This window comes from Tenrec ecaudatus, chromosome 1, assembly GCF_050624435.1.
Source record: "Tenrec ecaudatus isolate mTenEca1 chromosome 1, mTenEca1.hap1, whole genome shotgun sequence".
In the NCBI taxonomy this organism is placed as follows: domain Eukaryota; kingdom Metazoa; phylum Chordata; class Mammalia; order Afrosoricida; family Tenrecidae; genus Tenrec; species Tenrec ecaudatus.
The window spans coordinates 173517563-173540592 of record NC_134530.1 but is presented as its reverse complement, the minus strand read 5'-3'; the positions used below and the strand labels follow the sequence as shown (position 1 = coordinate 173540592).

The 23030-nt window shown below is 52.2% G+C and overlaps 1 protein-coding gene across 2 annotated transcripts in view; it reads right to left on the bottom strand.

Moving 5' to 3' along the window:
* Positions 1-10655: 10655 nt before the first annotated feature.
* LOC142462324 (carboxyl-terminal PDZ ligand of neuronal nitric oxide synthase protein) overlaps positions 10656-23030 on the bottom strand; it is a 384106-nt gene continuing 371731 nt past the window's right edge. For both annotated transcript variants that reach the window (XM_075564078.1, XM_075564087.1), the window contains exons 11-12: positions 18020-18347; positions 10656-14090 (exon numbers count right to left, since the gene is read on the bottom strand). In XM_075564078.1, coding sequence (XP_075420193.1) covers positions 13574-14090; positions 18020-18347 — 845 coding nt within the window. In that variant the 3' untranslated portion in view covers positions 10656-13573. The remainder of the gene's footprint in view (positions 14091-18019; positions 18348-23030) is intronic.

Here is a 23030-nt window from a genome sequence, read left to right as displayed (position 1 = left end):
TCCCCTTCCCCACCGTACCCCAGAGCCAGAGACTGGGTTTGAGGGGCGGGGTGGGGGGGCAGGGGGATGGATTATTTTGGAGACAAAAAAAACAAAACTCCCAGAACCAGTGTAGATAGAGCCTGAGTGGCACAGTGGGCCAGGTGTTGGCCAGCTGACCTGAAGGTTGCCCATTCCAGCCCAGCCGCCCCTTGCAGATTCTGCCTGCCCCCATTGAGGTTCGCAATCTCAGGAACCCTAGAAAGCAACTTCTACTGATCCTGTCAAGTTCTCATGGGTCAGAAGCAACTTGATGACCGAGTTTCTGAAACAAAAATTAAGTGTAGACATTTTAAAGGAATTTTCAAGAGCTACATTTAGATCTGTCTTCGAAGTACGGCCGGAGTGCTCCTGGGAGGCAAGGATGGTTAGGGTTCGTCTTCCATACTTCGGACACGTTAGGAGAGACCAGTCCCCGGAGAAGGACACCATGTGTGGTCAAGAGGAAGGCCCTCCCATAAGGGATTGACGCCGTGGCTTCCGCGCTGGGCTCGAGCATAGAACAATTGTGAGGACGGCACAGGACCCGTCTGTGGTGCACAGTGGCCATGGGCTGCACCTGACTCGTGATGCCCAACAACAACAACTTAGATGAGCTCGATAGAAAAAGACTTAAGGTGGTTGTACTTCATTTTAGCAGTGTCTGGTGGTATGTAGATAATTCTATGATTTTCAAGTAATTTATAGGCATTAAATTGGTTAATAAAATGTTATAATTTGAAAGTCACATGCTTTTGTTTGTTTTGTTGTTCTTTTTTGTTTGTTTTCTTTTGAGAAAAGATTTTTCTGCATCCAGGTCTGCTAGCTTTTTCTCCTCCATTTACAGAAGTTATTATGAAAGATCTGCAACAAGAGCAATGCTTAAAGGACCCATTAAAGTTACAATATCGTCAAGTCATTGTGCAGGGCTGGACGCTGTAGAGAATACGGAGTCATTCTGTGTGTCCAGGATTCTTATTGAGCTGCCTAATGTCAACCTGACTCTCATGCATCTGCTCTTCCCCTCCGCCCCCAGCTGGGGATTCTAAAGATGGCCAGTCATCGGCATCTGAATCCTACTGTATTGCGTTTGGAAGCCCGTCCACGTGCGTTTGGAATGTGTTGTACTGCATTTGGAAGCCTGTCCACATGTGTTTGGAAGGGGTTGTACTTTGGAAGCCTGTCCACATGTGTTTGGAGTGTGTTGTACTGTGTTTTGAAGCCTGTCCACTTTCCATTCTTAGAATTTTACTCTGTCTTTACTACGGGGCGCTTCTCAGTCATTGTTCAAAGACGGGCTTCCCTTTCGCGTGTATCTCTGGGGTTCCTACGTGAGAAGCATTTGCCGTCTCTTCTATTGCTGCCTCGAGATCGGCAGCACCGTCTTATTTGATGCGTGACCCGAGGAAAACTGCAAGCGTCACAAAAACCGCGATTATGTTTATCTCATAACCAGAGTTACTTATTTTTGGCATGAAAAATCTACCTCTTACAGAATTACCAGAAACTGCGATATCCCCAAGGAAGCCACAAGAGGTCAGTCAACCACTGAGAAACTAGGTACCACTCTGGGGGAGTTGTTTTGTTTTGATTTGGTTTTGCAGCCTTGCTGAGTGCCCCCACAGCTGTGAACCTGAAACCTTCCTCAGGCAGGCACACTCAGAAAAGTGAACAGTGCCCGTCCCCCCCTCACGCGGTGATTCACCTGCAAGGTCACTATCAGGATCAGGCCACGAGGCAGCTTTCTCTGAGTGTGAGAAGCAAAATATACCCGCACTGTCTGCCGCCGCTGACATCTTGCAATCCACCCAGCAGGTGCTTAGCAGAAGCCCTCCTGAATGTGTTACAGAGACGCTGGAGTCACCGCCTTCACCCCCTGGTTGGGTGACTTTGGGTAGGTTGGTGAAGCTCATGAAGCTCTGACCCGCCTCCTGCCAACAGTGGGGAGACTGGGTCTTACACAAGACCCAGTGGGCCTGGAGGGCTCAGCGAGACCCTGCTGCCCAAGTCAACAAGAACAAGAAAGCATCTTTGCTGCTGGCATGAGGGAGGTGGGAAAGGCATCTCTGGGCCCCGCCTTTTGTGAATAGTCCGTGTTTAATAAAATTGCATTTACTGCCCCCCTCTCCCCCCAAAATGTTTCTACCCTCAAAACTGGGCTCGAGAATCAGAACAATGGGCTCAGGAACGGGGCCAGCCATGGGGTGCAGGGTGCCTGGAGACCGGGCTGCACCTCGTTTTGTTGAGCACAGGGTTCACTGGGGGGTGGGACCAACTCGATGGCCTCAACAAGCACCCCTTGACCCCTCAAGACCCTTCAGGTCTAGAACAGAACTCATCCCCAGGGCTCAGTTTTCAGGCAAACAGACAGGTCTGTAAGGGGAACAGTAAGGCTTGAGTGGGACACGCACCTTAGCACAAACCAGCATTTGAGGACAGGGAGCAGCTGTGCCCAAGGATGAAATTGAGCAAGGGCGGGAATGAGGGAGGCGTGGAGGCTGGAGACAGCAGGAGAAGGAGGGGTGAGGGGTGGTGCGTTGAGGGCAGTAATGAAGGAGAAGAAACAACAGGTGCATGAATTGTTGGATGTGAGACTGATGGTCTGCCCTTTACACTCGCGCCCAATTCAATGAGCATTTCCTAGAATGAGCAGACTGAGCGGTGAGGGAAACAGGGAGGGCCGGGGAACCCTGGGCCCTCAGGTCTGGTTCTGCGCTCTATCAGTTGAGACTTGGCTCAATGCTTCATCGTCATCTCAGGCTCAGTTTCCTCACCTGTAAAATGGGGCTCAACAAAGGTGATGGTGCCCAGCTATCAAAAGAGATAGTGTCTGGGGTCTTAAAGGCTTGAAGGTGAACAAGCGGCCATCTAGCTCAGAAGCAACAAAGCCCACATAGAAGCACACCAGCCTGTGCGATCAGGAGGTGTCGAAGGAATCAGGTATAAGACATCATCAGAACAAAAAAATCTTACCATAGTGAATGAAGGGGGAAGTGCAGAGTGGAGACCCAAAGCCCATTTGTCGGCCACTGGAGATCCCCTCACAGAGGGGTCTAGGGGAGGAGATGAGTCAGTCAGGGTGTGACATAGCACTGATGAAGAATACAGTTTTCCTCCAGTTCCTAAATGCTTCCTCCTCGCCCCCCCCCCCCCACCCCACTACCATGATCCGAATTCTACCTTGCAAGTCTGGATAGAGCAGAGGTTATACACTGGTGCAGATAGGAGCTGGAGGCACAGGGAATCCAGGAGGGATGATACCTTCAGGAACAGGGATGTGAGGGGCGATACTGGGAGAGTAGAGGGTGAATGGGTTGGAAAGGGGGAACCGATTACAAGGAGCTACATGTGACCTCCTCCCTGGGAGACGGACAACAGAAAAAGGGGTGACGGGAGACGCCGGCTAGGGCAAGATATGACAAAATAATAATTTATAAATTATCAAGGGCTCATGAGGGAGGGGGGAGCGAGGAGGGAGGGGAAAAAAGAGGACCTGATGCAAAGGGCTTAAGTGGAGAGCAAATGCTTCGAAAATGATTAGGGCAAAGAATGTTCAGATGTGCTTTATACAATTGATGTATGTATATGTATGGATTGTGATAAGAGTTGTATGAGCCCCTAATAAAATGTTTTAAAAAATGGGGCTCAAAAGACATGAGGATTGATGAAGTCATGGGTGTTAACCAGAGAGGTAGTAGCTGCATTTGAAATCTGGGTTTAATAATACGTCCTTTGCAGGATTATTGAAACAAATATGATAAAGTATGCACGTTGATGAGCATAATTCCTGGAATAAATAGAAGCTTTAAATATATGCTAATAAAGCACCAACGTCTAGAGCTGTAAGATATGAATATAAAGAACTGTGATTCAGATTAGTCTGAGCACAGCTAGCAGAGACGGGCAGGTGACCATCCTTCTACTGGGCATCGGCCTGCTGCTACGAGCTACCTTATGGGCAGGTAGCTGGTGAAGAACACACAGAATGCTGGCGCTGCCTGGAGATAAATGGCTAGACTGGCCCATTAATCATTTCCGGCTGTGAAAATGGCTTCATTCAATCCCCTTTCTGCAGCTGGAGGCACTGACACTGGCTGAGGGAAGAGGCCCTGAGATAAGGGAGAGGGAGGATTGACCTCAGGTCTCAGTCTGTTCCGTTCTATTACGGATCGTATTTTTGTTTGTTTGTTTGTTTGTTTGTTTACTAGCCGTGAACCAGGTGCTGTCAGGTTGACTCAGACCCACGGCGAGCCCCTGCGTGTCAGAGTGGAACTGTGCTCTCCAACGTTCCCAGTGGAAGCGGATCACCAGCTCTTTCTTCCAGGGTGCCTCTCAGCAGATTAAAATTGCCAAGCTTTTGACAAACTCTTTGCGCAGCCCAGGAACTGTCGATAGTAAATAAAGCGCCTCTTTATTGAGCGCCTCCGATGTGCTGGGCGCCGCCTGGCCTGAGGAGAAAGAAGGAGGAGACGAAGAGGGGAGGGCAGGCTCGCTGCCCTGAGATGCTCCAGCAGCTTCCCTCCTCGTCACTCGGGAGAGCCAGGGGGAGACCCGTCGCGAGAGAAGCGTGGGGGGCTCTGTCCAGCCTGAGGCTGCGTGTGTTGTCCGAAAGGGAATCCTAGGAGGAGGAGGCAGGGGAAACGTGAAGGAAGAATGGACACAGCGTGGCAATGTCAGAGGAGAGAGAAAGGCCGAGGGCTGGGCAGCGTGAGCACAGGTCTGGGAGCAGCTCTGGGCGGGACATGGGCCCGGGCACAGACAGAGAGGCAGTCCTGGCCGATGAGGCTGGCAGGGGCTGGCCTGCACCATGGGCAGAGTCTCTGCCACCTCTTCCCAGGGCCTCCTTCCCAGGGGAACTTGCTGGGCCGGTCACCCTACAGAAACCAGAAAACCAAGCCAGTTGTTGTTTTTCTCCCTCTCACATTTTTCAGATGTCACATCCGCTTCATGCAGCCTCAGGTACATCTCCGAATGGTTTTGCGGGCTGTGTCTTTGCCGAGGCAGGTGGCCAGGCCTGCTTTCCGATGTTCAGGTGGGGTCCTGCAGAGAGGTGTGGGCAGGGCCACTGGCCACAGGCCCATCCTTCAGCTTTCTGAGTATTAATTCCTGGTCACACAGCCTCTCCAGAAGGTTCCAGTGTCCCCTCCTTCCCAAGTCAATGCCAGAGCGAACTTGCCAGGTCTGCCAGGGAGACGGTCCGACACACCAGAGAACAGAAGACCCGAACTCACACAGCACGAAGGTGAGCAGAAACAGAATGGAGAGAGGCCGGGGGTCTGCCAGGGGCTGAGGCAAGGTGGTTGTACAGACTTTTCCCGAGTTTCCCATCTTGCTAGAGCAGCAGTTCTCAACCAGTGGGTCGTGACCCCTTTGGGGGTCGAACGACCCTTTCACAGGGGTCGCCCGATTCATCACAGTAGCAAAGTGACAATGATGAAGTAGCAACAAAAATAATGTTATGGTTGGGGTCACCACCAGATGAGGAACTGTCCGAAAGGGTCCCAGCATTGGGAAGGTTGAGGAGGCCTGCTTTAGGGGGTCTTTGTTCTGTGTGCTCCGCAGGCAACGGGAGCTCACCCACATCTGCCTTTACCTTCATAGGCCTGAGGGCATCTATGACCCTCTGACTCGGACCACACTGCACTGGACCTGATGGTGGCCTGGACCCATCGGAGCCAGCACGCCAAAACCACAGTCATTCTACATCGTCCTGAGTTAAGCCACCAAACAGATGACAGATTGGCAGCACTTGAACTTTAAACCAAGTCAATCACCCAAACTCACTGCCCGCAGGCAGACCCGCCCCTGTGGCTATCCGAGGCTGGAACTGCTGACAGAAGTAGGATTTTCTTCTTTCTCCTTCAGGGTGGCGGGTGGTTTCCAACTGCTGACCTTGTGGTTAGCAGCCCAACTTGTAAACCCACTACGGCACCAGCGCTCCTTTAAACCAAGCCAACAGGGGTTACACAAGAAATACAATCACCCAAAAGGAGAAGGTAGCAGCCTGCGGGTGGGGAGCGTAAGGAAGAAGGCAGCGAGGGAGCCAGCCGTAGCAGATGGTGCTGCAAACAGCTGACTTGTTAAACAGATTTTTAAAAAAGGTTGAAGTGTGTTGTTGTTTTTGGGGGGTCTATTCCGAGGGGAAAACACCGGTAGCATTTCTTGCTCTGTGCAAAGGATGAACCCCTCTGGCAACTCCTCCCATGGGGAACCTAGCCTGGTGTGTCTGTGTTGGTCTGTAAATATTGCCTCCTGTTTGCTGCCCCGTCTGTGCTGTTAATAAGCCAGTGCTCCGTTTCAAGTGGCCAGCTTCCCCAGGCTCCTGTGAGCCGGACAATTTATCATGGCAGCAGCTGGAGATAAGCTGGGCACAAAGAGGATTGTGTCTCAGGAGGGCGAGCCCCTAGATACCAAGAGTGGAGGAATTTTCTCATTAGTAAGAAGTCAGTCGCAGGGACTGGGAGCTTTCAGCATGGGTCCCCCAGTGCAAGCAGCAGCAGGGAGGACGGACGCCCTGGAGGGGTAAAACACTCAAAGTAGCTTTTGCCAGACAACTGAAATTGAAGTTGCCAGAGTGGCTTTCTTTGGGAGAGATGAAAAGGCACCAAATGCCATCTGCATTGATGAAGTGGGCTATTGGGAGGGGCAGGTGCATCTGTGAGCACTGCTCTTTCTTCGTGGGCACTCAATTACTTTTCCCACGGACAGGGGTAGGGCACCTCAAGCCTGGCAGTGGCCCCACAGGAGAGCACTGCTCAGAGAGTGCAGCTCAAGGGCCCCAGGGCACTACATTCGCCAAGAGAAGACATCACTGCGTTGCCACCACCTGCCAGGCCGGACTGGGAGCTCATCATTTTCCAGGGTGATGGGCCTGGAGTGGAGGGAGCACAGGAGTCCAGGCAGAGATCTAGAACAACACCAGGATTCTATTGATCTTTCTTTTTAATCATTTTACTGGGGACTCGTACAACTCATCACAAGTCATCCATCCATCCATTGTGCCAAGCACATTTATACATTTGTTGCCATCATCATTATCAAAACATTTACTTTCTACTTGAGCCCTTGGCATCAGCTCCTCATTTTCCCCCTCCTTCCCCGATCCTTCTCCCTCATGAACCCTTGATAATTTATCAATTATTATTATTTTGTCATAGCTTACACTGTCTGACGTCTCCCTTCACCCACTTTTCTGTTGTCCATCCCCCAGAGGGTAGGTTATGTAAATCCTTGTAATCAGTTCCCCCTTTCTACCTCATCTTCCCTATTGCCACTCTCACCACCGGACCCGAAGGAACCATCTGTCCTGGATTCCCTATGTTTCCAGTTCCTATCTGTACCAGTGTACATCCTCCAGTCCAGCCAGATTTGTAAGATAGGATTAGGATCATGATAGTGGGGTGTTGTTAATCAAGGATCATTTATTTAACATGCGAGGATCTTCAAGAGGTTCATGTAAAAAACCCACGATCTTTTAATTGCATTTTTCCATGAACTTTTCCACACCCTTCATAATGTTGACATAATTTCACATACCATGCAACTTAACCCCTTGAAGTGTACATCTCAGTGTTTTTAAATATTGTCCCCATAGTTGTGTAACCACTCCATTTTGGATCTTATGTTGTAAGGACACCCATACCCATAAACGGTCACTCCTCATTTCTGCCCCTAGTCCTTAAGCCCTCAAACTGAAAAATAAAAACCCCAAAACTCAAATTCACTGTGCTGGAGTCCATGGCTACCCATAGTGACCCTATACAGCAGGGTAGAACTGCCCACTGTGGCTGCTGAGACTGTAACTAGCTCTTTAAAAAAAATCATTTTATTGGGGGCGCGTACAGCTCTTATCACAACCACCCATCCATTGTGTCAAGCACATTTGTCCATTTGTTGTCTAGTGGCCTTAAAGAGGTTCTACATCCAACAGTTGAGTCTGTTGACTAAACCGTCTGTTTGGGGCAGCATCTTCAGTGCAGTCTTGGAGTAGCTGATTCAGCACAATCTGGGGTCCTCCACCACCACAAGCAAGGCCTAATTGTGGGTTCCTTTCTACCACTGCAGTAGGCAGACTAAGTCCAATGGTCAATGGGAATTAACCCTTGTGATGTTTCCATGATAACTTTCATATCTTGTTGAAGTAGCCTGCATACGGCCTAAGAATGCAGGGATGACCCCAATGTCTTCCTCCATAGTCAGCTGGTGAGAGAGAAAACCCAACCATGCTTCCCCCACCCCCAATCCCCACCAGTTACCCCAGCACCCAACACAACACTTGATAGTGTCAGGGACCTTTGAGTTGGTCCCCACCCATAGCAACCCTATGTACAAAGAACAAGCCAGCACTTCGCTCATGGAAAACACAAACCAAACCAGTTGCTGTCAAGTTGACCATGATTCACGGCAGAGTACAGCTGTGTCCCGTTGGGCTTTCAATGGCTGTGTTTCTCAAGTAGACCACCAGGCTGTTCTTCCCAGGTGCCGCTAGTGGAGGCAAACCTTCAGTCTTTGCTTGACACAATGGATGGATGTATGGATTGTGATTAGACTTGTATGAGCTCCCAATAAGATGATTTTTTTTTAAAAGACGAAAACAAACAAGACCCTCCAATCTTTCGGTGAGTTTGAACAAGTGCATTGACCATTGGCACCAACTAACGGCTCCCTCTGGTGGTGTAGTGGTTAATGCATGGGGCTGCCCTAGGAAACCACTAGCCACTTTCTATGCCCATAGAGTGCCAGTCTCAGAAACCAGCAGGGCCAGTGCTACCCAGGCCTTTAGGATCGCTATGAGTCAGCATCAACTCGATGGCAGGGGGGAAAGTTCCTTAGCTCATGGTAGAGGTTTGGGTAGACCTGGAAGCCTTAAAAACTTTGCGGGAGAAATTCTATTATCTTTCCATTCTGCGTTTTCCGCAAATTTGATGGAGCTCTTCGCCTGGCTGACTCCATCTTTGCCTCCTATGGTTCCGCTTAGAGCATAGGCTAAATGCACATCGGTTTTCATATGCAAGACTTCCCTCGTTGTTTTTCTTCTCCACACTACACTTTTCCAGATGTAGCTCAGCCCCAAACAACTACTTTGCAGAATAGCAAGCAAGGAAGGTATAAAAAGACACATTTCATACCTGAGCAACTGTGGTAACTGATCCGGAAGCTAACCAACGGGAGAGGTTCCTTGAAGTTTTTCCAAGGGAAAAACTTGCGATTGTAAGTACTTTCGATGCCTTCTTCCCATACGAGGACCAGTCTGGACTGGCTTTTGTGCAATTCCTGCCTTCCCCAAACACTATGCTGCACCCCACCGCCGAGGTGAGCCACCCAACAGCCGGGCCGTTCTCTCCCTGCACCTGGTCGCAGGGACGAAGTGTGGGGACGGAGTTCAATGCAGGGAACTCTAGAGACTGAGCTCATGCCCAAGACCCTTGCCCTGTGGAGGCAGGGGATCCCTTCTGCCAAACCTAGATTCCAGCCCCCGGGGTAAGTGAAGAGCGGCGGGCACAAAACACTGGTCTTTCTCACTGCAGCGGTGCCATGGCTTCTGTGAGGACGAGATAGCTTCCCTTTCTTGTCCCCACCTCCTTCCCTCTAAGGTGGTCACAGTCCTGGTGGATGTTTAGCTATGTGAGGTTCTCTGGATCCCTGGGTGTGACACAGGCCTAGAGGCAGCAGCGGGACAAAGGGGCTGCAGGTCAGCTGTCCTGGCAAGTCACACCCTCTCCATCAGTGGACACTCAGGCCAGGCCCATCTCAGGGGATGGCTCCAAAAAGGAAGTGAGGGGAGTATCTGACTTAGCAGCTCTGGGTGATAACATATGCCAATAGGGATGCTCCACCGGAAGCCCCGGCGGTGCAGTGGTTATGCGCTGGGCTGGGCGGTGCCATGGTCATGCGCTGGGCTGGGCGGTGCAGTGGCTGGGCGGTGTAGTGGTCATGCGCTGGGCTGGGTGGTGCAGTGGTCATGCGCTGGGCCGGGTGGTGCAGTGGTCATGCGCTGGGCTGGGTGGTGCAGTGGTCATGCGCTGGGCTGGGCGGTGCCGTGGTCATGCGCTGGGCTGCTTAGTGCAAGGACAGCGGTTTGAAACCACCGAGTGCTCCCAGGGAAACTCACAGGGGTAGTTCTACCCTGTCCTGTAGGAGCTCTGGGTTGGCATCGACTCGATGGCAGAATTTGGCTTTGGTTTGATGCCCTTTGAGTATGTGACCAAAGCTCTGTCCCTCTCAGAAGAATGTACACATTTGTACACGGCTCCACCTCCAATTTCGTAAAGGTGTCTACATACCCCAGAATAACCACCACTGGCTTCCAAGATGATCCCGTGGCCACCAGCATCCATCCTGGAGGAGGTCCTACCTGTGTGCACATTCCTGAGAGCCTGGAAGGGCAACAGGTCTGGATTGTAAGAGGAGGATCCCCTTGGGAAGAAACGATCCCATGTTCCGAAAGACTGTTTTCATCCAAGGGTCTCTGGCTGGGGGCTGGCAGTAGCTCCCATGTTCCTCCCACCCCTCCCCCTCTCCCAGGCTCACCAGGATCTGGTCAATACTCACCACTAGCCAAGAAAACCAACCACTCCCCGTTCACCAGGAGAAGAAAACAAACACGCAAAGCAAACCAAATAATGTTTATTGTGCAGCTTCCTTCTACCAGAGGATTACTAAACATATAAATATAAAATCTCTAGGAAATACTCCAAATCCATTGGTAATCTTCTTCCTCCCCCCACCTGGGACCAACTCCTTGTTCTCAATAATCAATGGATTGCATGTCTGTCTTCATATCACCCACATATATGACACATTCACAGATGCATTTCCCTCTGGGCAGGGAATACACTGCGCCCCTGTCAGGGTCTAGAGGCTCACCGTGTGGCCTTTCAGGGTAAAACTACATGCTGACTACAGGGGGAGGCAGCCGGAGGGTGTAACGGAGATGAGATTCTGCAGCCCCAGCCTCCTTAAGTGGAGATAGATTGGTTCTTCATTCCTCATCACCCAACCGTGGGGACTGGGCTGCCCAAAGGCACTGCTTGGAGAAGCCAGACTACCAGGGCACTGTATGGTGACTGTCAAACTGCCAACAGGGAGGTCAGGCTGCCTAGGTGGACAGAGACAGGCAGGTGGGGATTTGCAGAAGAGAGTTGGTCTGAGCCCAGGCCACAGGCAGGACGAACTTCAAGTAGATGCACCTGCTTGGCTCTGGGTGCAACTTGGCCCCTAGCACCAGTCATAGCTGCAGCATCCAGGACCAAGTTCCAGCCCAGAGAGCCCCCAAGGTAGCAGCATAGCCCGTTGTACAGGAGGGAGCCAAGGTGCAGAGGTCGGGGGGGGGGGGGGGCGCAGACTGAGCAGGTCCCAAAGTTTCATGTTGGGTATCAGATGCTAACGAGCTCTGCAGTCACCCTGACAGTGGTCCCGGGACAACCTGGAAGGACCCCTTTGTGATCCCGTGTCTGGGGGCCAGGGTGCAGCTGAGAGCAGGGTGCTCTAAGTAGTGCAGTCCTGCAACGTCTGTGCCTGGAACTGGAGCCTGGCACGCTTCCCATCAAAGCAGCGAGAACGTTTGGCATGAGAAGCACGGCTCAAATGGACTTGTTCCCAAGATGTGTATGTTGATGCCCAACTGGCAACCTGTCAGGAGGGTGGCACAGGACGGGCATCATTTTGTTCTGTTGTGCAGGGTGGGTTCACTTGTAGGCAGCTAAGAACAGTAAGATCCCACCTCTATCTCTATGTGTAGTGTGAAAACCCCAAACCATGTGGGGAAAAAACACAGGACCCAAGACACCAGGCCCGAGCACTCCTCTGACCTGAGAGGCAAGCAGCTCACTCTGCGATGCTCTTGGAGTAAGCAGAACGCCCGCCCCCAGCGACGCCCTGCTGGCTTCAGCCCCAGGAGGATGGGCCCTTCTGGGAAAGGCGAGGCCAAGTTTGCTGTGAGCCCGGATGGAGCATCGCTCCCGCTCCGAGGGAAAGGAAGACACAACAGCAGAAACGGGGTGGAAAGGCAGGTCATATAGCGGCAGCAGCAAAAGCTCCCAGGGGCAGCCCACACACTAGTGGAACCCCCTGCCGCTCCCCATTCCCAGATATGGATAGGGAGTGAACCACCTTCCATGTGGTGGGAGGCAGCATAGCACCTCTGGCCCCCAGCTGAAGGTGGTGCGATGAGCTGGGAGGTGAGCTCTGGGGTCTTGGGTAAGCAGGTCGAAGGATGACTGGGAAAGAGGAGGCAGGAGGAGGCGGGCTGCCACAAGGCCAGTCCTGATCAGGTACACGCTTCCCAGCTTTCAAGAATGAGATGCTCTCTTCGCTCTGCAAAGGTCCCCAGGTTGGGGGACCCCAAGGAAGCAGCAAGACAGCACACCTGCTGGGAGACAGGAACACAAACTGAACTGACCCAGGAGGGCAGCTACCAGTGGGGCTGGAGGAGCTGGGATTCCCTTACACGGCTCCTGAGAGCAGGAGCCCACAGGGCATCAGGGTCCAGCAAAGGCTCTTCTGGGAAGGCTCGGGGTTCGGGGGAGGGGACACGACTCACAGGGCAAAGCCCCTCCTACTTACTTAACAGTGGAGGGCCTCCTCACTTCTTCCCACAAGCCAGACATTGCTGGCCTCCCTCACACTCACCTCACGCTTGCATGCCTGGCCCTTGGGATTGTGTCCTTTCAGGTTTTGGGGCTGATCTTCCCGCATCCTGCCTCCCTTCTTTGTCTACTACTTCTGCTCTGGGCTCTATTAGGACCAGCCTCTAAGGGGCAAACCAGCTCGGAGTTCCTGGGTCCGCACTGAAAACAAAGCCAGAGCCGCCATGCTCGCCTGCTGTGGGTGGGCGGGGCTAGCAGCCGGGCAGGGGGCTGGAGGAAAGCTGGCAGCACATCAGCAGGTTCCGCGCTCGGCTCCCAGGGGGCGCTCACATCTAACTAGAGGGGAAACCCTGTGGAACTGGTGATAGACTTGTGTCTCAGGCCTGGAAAGCATCTCCTCTGAACCAGCCCCTGCACCTCCCCTCCCCGCCACCCCCTCCCATGAGAGGCAGATTGAGCTCTGGGGGCCCAGGCTGTAGTTGGGATGGAGGCACTGTGCCTGGCTCAGTCAGGGTCAGCAGTGTGGCTTTCAGGCCAAGGACCATCATGGAGCCTAACCTGCCAGCCCATCATTCCTCTTTCAGCTGGATTCCTCCCAGGCAGGGAGCCCGGAGCCACCCACCCAGAGGGCAGGGGAGAGTAGGCAGCACGGGCCGAGAGAATGCCCGCAAGGCCCATCATCCTGGGCTGGAGCTCCTGCCATCCACCTGGAAACCAGGACATGCTATGGTACCCAAGGGCTAAGCCAGCACCCAGAGAAGCCTACAGATGGCGATCAGGATGGCCCTTGAGCCCCGCCCTGCAGACTGGCTCAGCAACTAGGACCCTGGTCCTGCACCTCCCATGATGGGAGAGGCAGCTCTGCCGGGAGGAGCAAGGGCCCCTGGGGGTGGAAGAAGGGCGGTGTGCACAGTGGAGAGGGAAGCGGAGGTGGCAAGGGGTGTGGTGTGCAGCAGGAAGGACAGGCTCTACTCGAAGGACAGCAGGTCTGGGTGAGGGCCTTCATTGTCAAGGCTGGATGTCCGTGCCCGAGGAGGGGGACTGCAGTCCTCCAGGGGCTCGGCCAGGCTGATGGGGCTCAGGCTGAGTTTGAGGCCGTTTCTCTCCATGAGGCCAGGGGAGGAGGCCCTTCTCCGCTCCCGCTCGGCCATCCTCAGCTTGGCTTCACCCTGGCCATCCTTGTGGATTAGGTCAGGCACCGACAAGGAGACCTCTCCGTTGGGCAGGGCCTCGGCTTCCTCGGCCATTTCCAAGGTGGCCTCTGGCAGGGGCAGGTTGGCGGTGATGGGCTCTCTAGGAGAAAGTGCAGTGGGTGGGGAGTCCTGGGGCTGTCCGGGTGACAGCTCTGTCCCATACTCCAGATTACTCAGGACAGGCTGCGACGAAATCAGCATGTCCTGGGTCGTCTTCAGGGCCCGAGGGATTCGCTTCTTGGTTATGGGAGGTGGAGGGTCCAGTCGTGGGAATGCTTCTTGCAGGGCTGACCTGTAAGGTTGGCGACAGTAAGAGCACATGATTAAGGAGGCTTGTCCACCTCGTCGTACCCCCCACTTCTCCACTTGAAATCCCCTCCCAACAAGCGGGGAGGCCTCTGGGCGCTCACTCTCAGTTCAGTGTGTAGGCCTTAGCAACCTAAGGATAACTCTTTATCACTGGCCTTTTGCTGCCTCACTTAGTATCGGTGAGAGGCAGGGTCAAAACCAGCCATGAACTGCATCAGATGAGAAATGTGGGTGTGCTTTGCAGGAAGGTATTTCTGCAGAATATCAGAACCTATGCAGTAAGCCTTTGGAAAGACATGGCCGGCTCAGAAGTACAGGTGTTTAACGTTTCTGAAAAGGACCCACGGGGATGAGATGGAAACATGAGGGCTGCCCAGCAAGGTCTTCCCTCAAGTCACGGCCCCCCTGCCCCCGCCGGTCTGCCCCCACCCTTCCCTGTTTCCAGTGGATTCTGACAGACACAAGCGCTCTGCTCCAACAGGAAGTAGCTTCTGGGCGTGGTGGTGCATTGAAATCCACCTGTGGAGCTTCTGGGGGATACCTGGGTCTGGACCTGAGCCCTGGTGATGCTGGCTCAGTAGATCTGAGTGGGAGCCAGGCAATGCTAGCACGTCTACAGCCATGATGGACAGCCCTGCTGTGGCAGCTGGAAGATCGGGATGGAGCTACAGGCTGTAGATTGAAGGGTTCCCTGTTCCTGGCTTGTGCCTTCTCGACTGATAGAGCACACCAGTGTTCAGAGCACAGAGAGCTGCCTACAGGGTGAAAGGGGAGGACCCCAAGAGGCTCTGCATCTAGCAGCCTCCTCACCATCATCTGGATAGATTGCTGCTACCCAGGATGTTCCTGAGGCCACACTGGGTCCACACTGGCAATGGCCACATTCCTGGGTCCACACTGGCAATGGCCACGTCTCTGAACAAACATGCGCAGAATTCTGGCTTCTTTGAAGCCTCTAGTACACTTCTCCATGCAAGCCACTTTGTTGATGCTAGGAACCCTGCTGGCACAGTGGGTGACCTGTTGGGTTGCTAACCACAAGGCCAGCAGTTTGAAACCATCTGTGGCTCCGAGGGAGAAAGATAAGGCTTTCTACTCCCAGAAAGAGCTGTAATCTCAGACACACACTCCCTACCCCCAAGGGCCAGTTCTAGTCTGTCCTATAGAGTTACTCTGAGCCGGCACTGACTTGGTGGCCATGAGAGGTGTGTGGATATTGTGTATTGTCAAGTCCCTTATGACTCACCATGATGCCATAAGGCAGAGTAGAAAGAACTGTCTCTAGAGCAGTGGTTCTCAACCTGTGGGTCGCGACCCCTCTCACAGGGGTCGCCCAGTTCTTAACTGTAGCAAAATGACAGTGATGAAGTAGCAATGAAAATAATGTTATGGTTGGGGGTCACCACCATGAGGAACTGTGTGAAAGGGTGGAGGCATGAGGAAGGTGGAGACCCACTACTCTGGGGTTTTCTAAGCTGTACTCTTTACAGGAGTAGATGACTACCTCATAGGCCCGCGGAGCAGCTGGTGGGGTTGAACTGTTGACCTTTTGCTTTGTAGCTGAGGTGCTTAACCTCTGCACCCCTTGGGTTCCTTATGAAACTGTGGGGTTATAAATGAGAACATTTGAGGATACACCAAAAAGTATTGGCACTAGGGTTCTCAGTTCATAAGTGCATGGGTCTATTCCAAGAAAATTGTGTTTAAACACCTCTCTGTAATCAATGAATGACTGCAGGCGAATTGGTTCCGTAATACACTTGTCTTGCCCTTGTCAAAGAGCCAATCAAAATAGTGGCTTCCAAGGGGATTGAGTGGGCCAGTTAAAATCAAGGCAGACTGTGTGATCACGAGGTGTCAAAGGGATCAGGCATCAAAGAACAAAAATCATATCATTGTGAATGAGGGGGAGTGCAGAGTGGGAACTCAAAGTCCATCTGTAGGCAACTGGACATCCCCTTACAGAAGGGTCAGGGTGAAGTGTAGAAATGATGAAACATGCAACTTTCCTCTAGTTCCTAAATGCTTCCTCCCCCCACCCCACTATCATGATACCAATTCCACCTTACAAATCTGGCTAGACCAGAGGATGTACACTGGTACAGACAGGAACTGGAAACAGGGAATTCAGGACAGATGATCCCTTCAGGACCAGTGATGTGAGTGGCCATACTGGGAGGGTGAAGGGAGGGTGGGGTAGAAATGGGGAACCGATTACAGGAATCTACATATAAACCCCCCCCGCCAGGGATGGACAACAGAAAAGTGGGTGAAGGGAGACATTGGACAGGGCGAGATATGACAAAATAATAATTTATAAATTATCAAGGGTTCGTGAGGGAGGGGGGAGTGGGGAGGGAGGGGAAAATGAGGGGCTGATGCCAGGGGCTTAAGTGGAGAGCAAATGTTTTGAGAATGATGAGGGTAACGAATGTACAAATGTGCTTTACACAATTGATGTATGTATAGATTGTGATAAGAGTTGTATGAGGCCCCAATAAAATGATTTTAAAAAATCAAGGCAGAGAGGTCGGCTCAGAAGGTTGTGGCCACTGCTCTTTGGGATTGCTAAGAGGTCATAGGTCTGTCATGGGGGGTTATTGTGAAGAAGCTTTAAGACAATAGAAAACTGCATTTTGAGGGACAGACCAGACACGTTGCCCTAAGGAGTTTTTCTCATCAGGACATGACATCATGCTTAGTCTCCAAAGGCAGCAAGTGCTGTCCTACAAGACTTTCGTTGGGAAGCCTTACTCCCTCCACCCTACAGCCCTGAGCTTGCCCTGCAGACATCTTTTAGAATATTCCAAGGCACATGCCATGCAGGTCTCGAGGCCACCAATGCCGCCTCCTGCCTGTGGGATACACTGAAGAGCACAGAATTCTTCAGGGAAGCTTCTTCAACCTCACTGCCATGGAGTCAGTGCGAGTTTTCCAGACTAACTGCGTAGGGAGTGCAAAGCCCAGTCTTCCTCCCAAGGCGCTGCTTGGCGGTTTCAGACTGCGGAGTGAAGCCCCGTGGGTCTCTAGTGCTCCAGGGCTCTGGCCGGGGTGGGGAAGAGGCGGGAACACCGCCTTCAGAAGTGTCTGGGCCCTGATGGAAAATGTGTTGGGAGTCAATTGCTTCACAGTTTGCTATTTTTCACTAAGTGTCTATGATTTAGCAGCAATACATTCTGAAGCATACAAAGTGTCTTTAGGACAGGGTGCCCAACAGTGCAGATTTTATTTCTTATCCACTACCTTCTTCTCTCCCCATCAAGTAGGGCTTACTGGCTCAAGTAGACATTGTGTGATGTTCAGGTTTGGTTCCCTGGAGAAAGCTGAGGATCCGCATCCCCCTCCGAGCGTGGCAAAGAGCAGCGAGTCCAAACTCGCGCTTGGACTCTCTCTGACAGGCTCAGGCCTAAGAAGCTAAGTTCCTCTCTAAGATACCATCTTGTTGTGACCCTCCACCTTAGGAAGATGTTCCTGATGTTGGGCGAAAGCTGGCTTCCTCTCAGGCTCTGACGGAACATTCACCCCGGATCACCCGGACAAGGCTAAGAGTGGCTTGGGTTTGCACCAGTTACTAAGGCTGTATCCTGCTGCAGCTCATGGCCCCTCTGGGACTCTAATGACCTGCCACTCTGCCTCATAGGGCTGCTTGGGAGGATTTGGTAAATGAAGCAGCTGCAGCCTGCGGCAGGGCGCTAAGAACATGCTAGAAGCGCAGAAAATGCAGCAGTGATCGTGGAGGTTGAAGCTGTGCACACAAACAGCAAGCTCTTTCTTCAACAGTTCTTCACGTGACAATTTCATAGCCCCACCTCAGGATGATGCTTCCCCCCCCCGGCGACCATCAGCAGAGACCCCTCCGTGGTGCTGCAGGAGCACTGGAGTGGGGGCACGGGGGCGGGTGGGTGTACTCACCGCTCATGCTCCAGCCAGGGCCCCGCTGCCATGTCAACTCCACTGGCCAGCTCGGCACCCACGGTCTTGTTGATTTCCGTCACCCCTGCACCCCCAAGGCCTGAGGGCTCCTTCCTCCGCAGGAAGTCATTGACTCTGGCCCCCATGGCTTTGCCGAGGTTCTTGAGGTGCTGGCTGCTGCCCACCCGGAGTCCTGGAGCACCAGGCTCCACAGGCCCTGGCGGGGTAGAGCTGGGGGCCACAGGCCTGGACAAGTGGGGAAAGGAGCGGCTTGCCTGCAGCTTTGGCGCGAGGGCTGTGTTCAGATTCTCAAACATGCTGTGGTCAACTACACATAGAGAGGGAGAGATGGAGACATGGGTGAGCATTGGGGCAGAGGGGTCTCGCGAACATTATCCCTGCTTCCCTTCTCCTTGTGCCATACTCAGAACATTCAGATAACCGTGGAAGGCTCTGGAAATATTCCAGAATGAACCAAGACACTCTTGAACACTCCCAGACTCCATTTTTTTTGCTGGGACCAGAAATTCTAGTTCTGCCCTGCCCAAGTTAATCCCTGCCCAAGCCTACCCAGAGGAGAGTTAATGTAGTCCCAGAAATGGGCCTCCTTGGCTCAGAGTTTGAACCTTTCCCTTTCCTGGGCCCTCGGATGCAAAGAAGAAATGAGAATGACGTGATGACACGTGGCAGTTTTACATCGCTGTGAGCTGGCGCGGTGCTCTGTGGCTGGGGGCCCCTGGGACAGATGGAGGGCAAGTAGGAAGCTCCCATCTGAAAGCCACCTACCCGGCAAGCACCATTCTCCATGGGAAAGGGGCCAGCAATTATTCTGTGCCCGTGAGGTGGAGCCAGGGAAAATGTAGGCAAGTGCACTCAGAGGCTGGGATTCAGCTCACACCAAATGGACAAGACTTGGTTGGTGTCGACGAAGCGGGAGAATCTGGACAGACAGCTTCCTGAATCCTAGTGCGGTGAGTATGGATAAGCCACCTATTCGCAGCTGAGGAATGCAGGACTCGCCAGGATTACTGCAACCGCTGTGCCCGCGGCCATGCAACTAGGAACTGGTGAGATTGGAACTAGAACTCATGTCTTCAAAGTTCTGGGCTCTTTCCACTCTCCTGTGCCCTTCCTGGTCCCATGCCCAGTTGTCCAATCATGCCTGGAAGACACAGTCCTCTCAGAGACCTCTCTTCGGCTCAGAAATTTAATTCAAGGCATTGATGTGGCCCCATTGGGTTATATACATGTGTGGGGGCCAGGTCAGTCTGGCAGGTCCTCAATCAATAACTTGAGCAGCCAACCCATTCTGGGGATGGCAAATGGTAGAAGCCAAGAAGGTAGCTTCCAAGGTATGTGGTTGGGAGAGGCTGGATTCTGTGCTCAGGGCTCTGGGCATGCTCCCTGCCACCCACAAGCGCCTGGGTATACTTTCCCACCTGCAGAGTCAGCTCAGTCCTCAAGATGGCCATGGGTCCCTTGGAACCACACCCAAGGTGTCTGTCCTTCCTAACTCTCCAGGCAATCCTGGAGAAGAGTTAGCTATATTTGGTTACTCCTCTGCCAGGGATTCAGTGGATCTTTCTAACGGTATTTGAGGCTGGACTACTGGTTCTCTTCTGTCTAAACGTTTCGCCTAAAGTTGTTCCCCCTGCCCTGCCAAATCTTAGGGTCAGGAGTAGTCTTTCTCTTCCTGCGGGTTCAGCAAGCACAGCTCCTTGGGACCACTTCCTTAGAAATTCCAAGGGCCTGGAGTTGGGGGAGGTGGAGGGTTAGAGAAGCAGCAGTGGGAAGAGGAGTGGCAAGCTCCCTCCGTCAATGAGTTCCAGAGTCATCACTTTTTTAAGTGCCCGAACCCATGAGCAGGTGCAAGCACCACTGAGCGGTGAGACATTCCAGGCACCTGGAGTGAGAGCATCCTAGGATATAGGGAGCAGGGCTGGCGGTTCAAACTGTACTGGGCTCACAGGCCGAGACGCACCAGAATAGGGGCGTCAACTTGTGAGCATGAACAGCTGATCTTGCCTTGCCCTCCCCCTTGGCATACTATGCTTCTAGCATTTCACATTCTTCTTGGCTCCTGAAATGTTCACGCTAGCAGAGGAGTCCTTGGAATGGAAATCTTTTTCTATTTCCTTCTACATCAGAAGGTCCTTTGGTCACCAAATGTTTCTAGAGAGGTATGTTGGGCAAACAAACACCCCAGCGTTTCCTGGCTCAGCTAGGTCTGATTGGTTTAAAGCGAATGCTCAGAGCTGGCAGAGTCCATTTTTTAAAAGTGAGGTACTCAAACCACCTGTCAACGTGATGCCTAGATTATGTGCCCCTTAGCATCAGTCTCATGAAAACAGACACCCAACAGACAAATCACACTTGGATTACGTGCCACTTTGGACCTTCAGAACTTAGTCTATAAAATATGAAGGAACATCCAAAAAGTTCGCGGAAAAGTGGAAGGCAAAGATATTGGGATATTTCGATGAACTTTTTGAAGTGCCCTTCCAACACCTGATTAGTAACTAATTTTTAAATAGTCCATTGTGTACTCTCTTACACAAGTCTCTAACTCTGTCTGACAACCATCTCTGGTGTGCCACAGTAACATGGTGGCTTCCTGGAGAGGATGGAGTGTGGTAGGTGATTTTCATCAGCTCAATGGCCACGACACAGCCACGTAAGCATTTAGCACATTGGTTTGATGGGATGGACTGGTTTATGAGTACTCTGAAACATGACTGCTGACATTTTAGGGAAACTGTTCCCAAACCACCTTTCCTATGTACAAAAATCAGTTTTAAAAACTCCCCTGTAAGGCAGGAGAAACGGGGCTCTTCCTGGGACACTTCCTGGGGTTTCTTTCAACACCCCCACCCCCCAACACACACACATCCCAGGGATTCATAATGAGTCTATTTCATGTTTATGGCACCAGTGACCCCAAATTCTGCGAGTCCCTCCCCATCCGCTCCTCAGGACTAGGGGCTTGGTGGTTCTGAGAAGGATGGTGATGGAGGCGAGAAAGGTGACTGAACCCAGTCTGGGCAGCCCTCCCAGCAAGACCCCCAAACATGCACACACCCAAGCAGAGGGGAGCACCTGGGACACAAGTCACCCCCAGGGTATCTTACCTGACTGAGAAAGGGGCTCGGAAGGCAGATGGGAAACAAATGAGAGAGAGACACACAGTTTATGTAGTGACCAACCACTGCGAGAGTGTCGCTTCCTGCCTGCGCCACCAGCGGCACCACACGGAGAGGACACAGGCGTACACACAGCAAACCCAGAACTCCAGGCTCCCACGAACTGTTCAACAACTAACCCGAAACAGGTTTTGTGTTTCTAAAACTCTATACATAGGCACCCGTTAATGTGGCTTTCCGTATGTCCCCCGATAACTTACACCCTCTTCACATTAAATAGCTGGGTATGTAGCTAAGTTCCTAGCTGTCAGGATAGGAATTCCAAGTCCGCTTGAGCCACTCAGTCTCACTCATGACTATGCCGTCGGTTTGTGGCCAGGAGGATGCTCATCCATACCCTGACTCGTTAAATAAACAAAGTGGAAAAGCCAAGTGGCCGAGAGGGGTTGGAACTCGCGGTGATTCCCAGGCCCATGGTCTTTGCCCACATCAGGCCGTCCCCAACGACCTTGCCAATACCCTTAAAGGTACCAAAGCATACAGCTTCCACTTACATCCTAATTTGCTCTATTGTGCCAAAGCAGGTGCTATCGATTGAATGATGTCCTCCTAAAATACGTCTGGTAATGCCCAGCCCCTATGCCTGTGGTTACAATCCCCTTTGGAAACAGACTGTCTTTATTGTGTTCATGGCACGGGATCCACATAGCCTGCGTCTTAAGTCAACCTCTTCTGAGATGAAGAAGAGATTACACCAGTAAGCAAATAGGGGGGGGGGCGTTGGGCGGGGATGAGAGATGCCAAGCCACATGAAGATCACCTAAGAGGAGAAGCTTAAAAGAGACAAGGAGCTTTCTCTAGGCTCAACAGAGAGAGACAGCCAGCGCCCTGTGTTTGGACCTCCAGCCTCCCACGTTGGAGAAAATACATTGTTTTTTAAAGCCACTCAGTGGTGAGATTTCTGTTACAGCCACACTAGATGACCAGGGTGCCAACAGGGAAATCATGTTCTCCACTGGGTTTCAGTCAAACACTAAGGTTCTCACGACACAAGAGAAGACACCTCTGGGCTCTAGTGTGCAGAAGTAGATGCACACTCACACCCCATTAACCTCACCCCACTGCAGAGGGGGCCCAATGGTACTTCTGGCAAAGCGGTCTCTTCCACATCAAGCGGAGATGGAGACTGCTGTCCGGTGACCTAGAACTGGGTGCTGCCAGCTCATCTTCCAGGTGTCACAATCGTCGTCCACCCATGTGCCACATTCCATGCACATGCCAGGTTCTCATAAGATAAAGGTAACTCCGCCTTCTCTCGGGCCCTTATCTCACCAGCTAACCACCCTGGGTGTACGCTGAGCTGAGCAAACTGTGGAGTAAAGCTTTCCACTTTGAGTAACTTCCCACCACTACAGAGCACTGCCCATTTGAAATAATATCCCCAGGGAACACATAGAAGAACTCCGGTGTGAAGGGTCAGGATGTTTGCAACTTACCGTCAGTGGGCTGAGAACAAACAGCTGTGGACACATACATGCACACACAGAGAAAGATCTGAGCATGCTTAGGAGGTAAAATATTAATGGCAGGCACATATGAGGGCGCCCTGGTGGCCTAGTGCATTACTTGCTGGACTGCAAATGACAAAATCAGCAGTTCAAAACCACCAGTGGCTCTATAGGAGAAAGATGTGGCTTTCTACCCCTGTAAAGAGTTGCTGTCTTGGAAACCTCTACTCTGTCCTAGAGGGTCCTTAGGCATTGGAATTGCCTCAGCGGCAAGTGAGGAGTGAGGGAGGGATGAAACTATGGATACAGGGCACCTGGCTGTTCCTTGTATTTACTGTATATACTCAAGTATAAGCCAGCCCA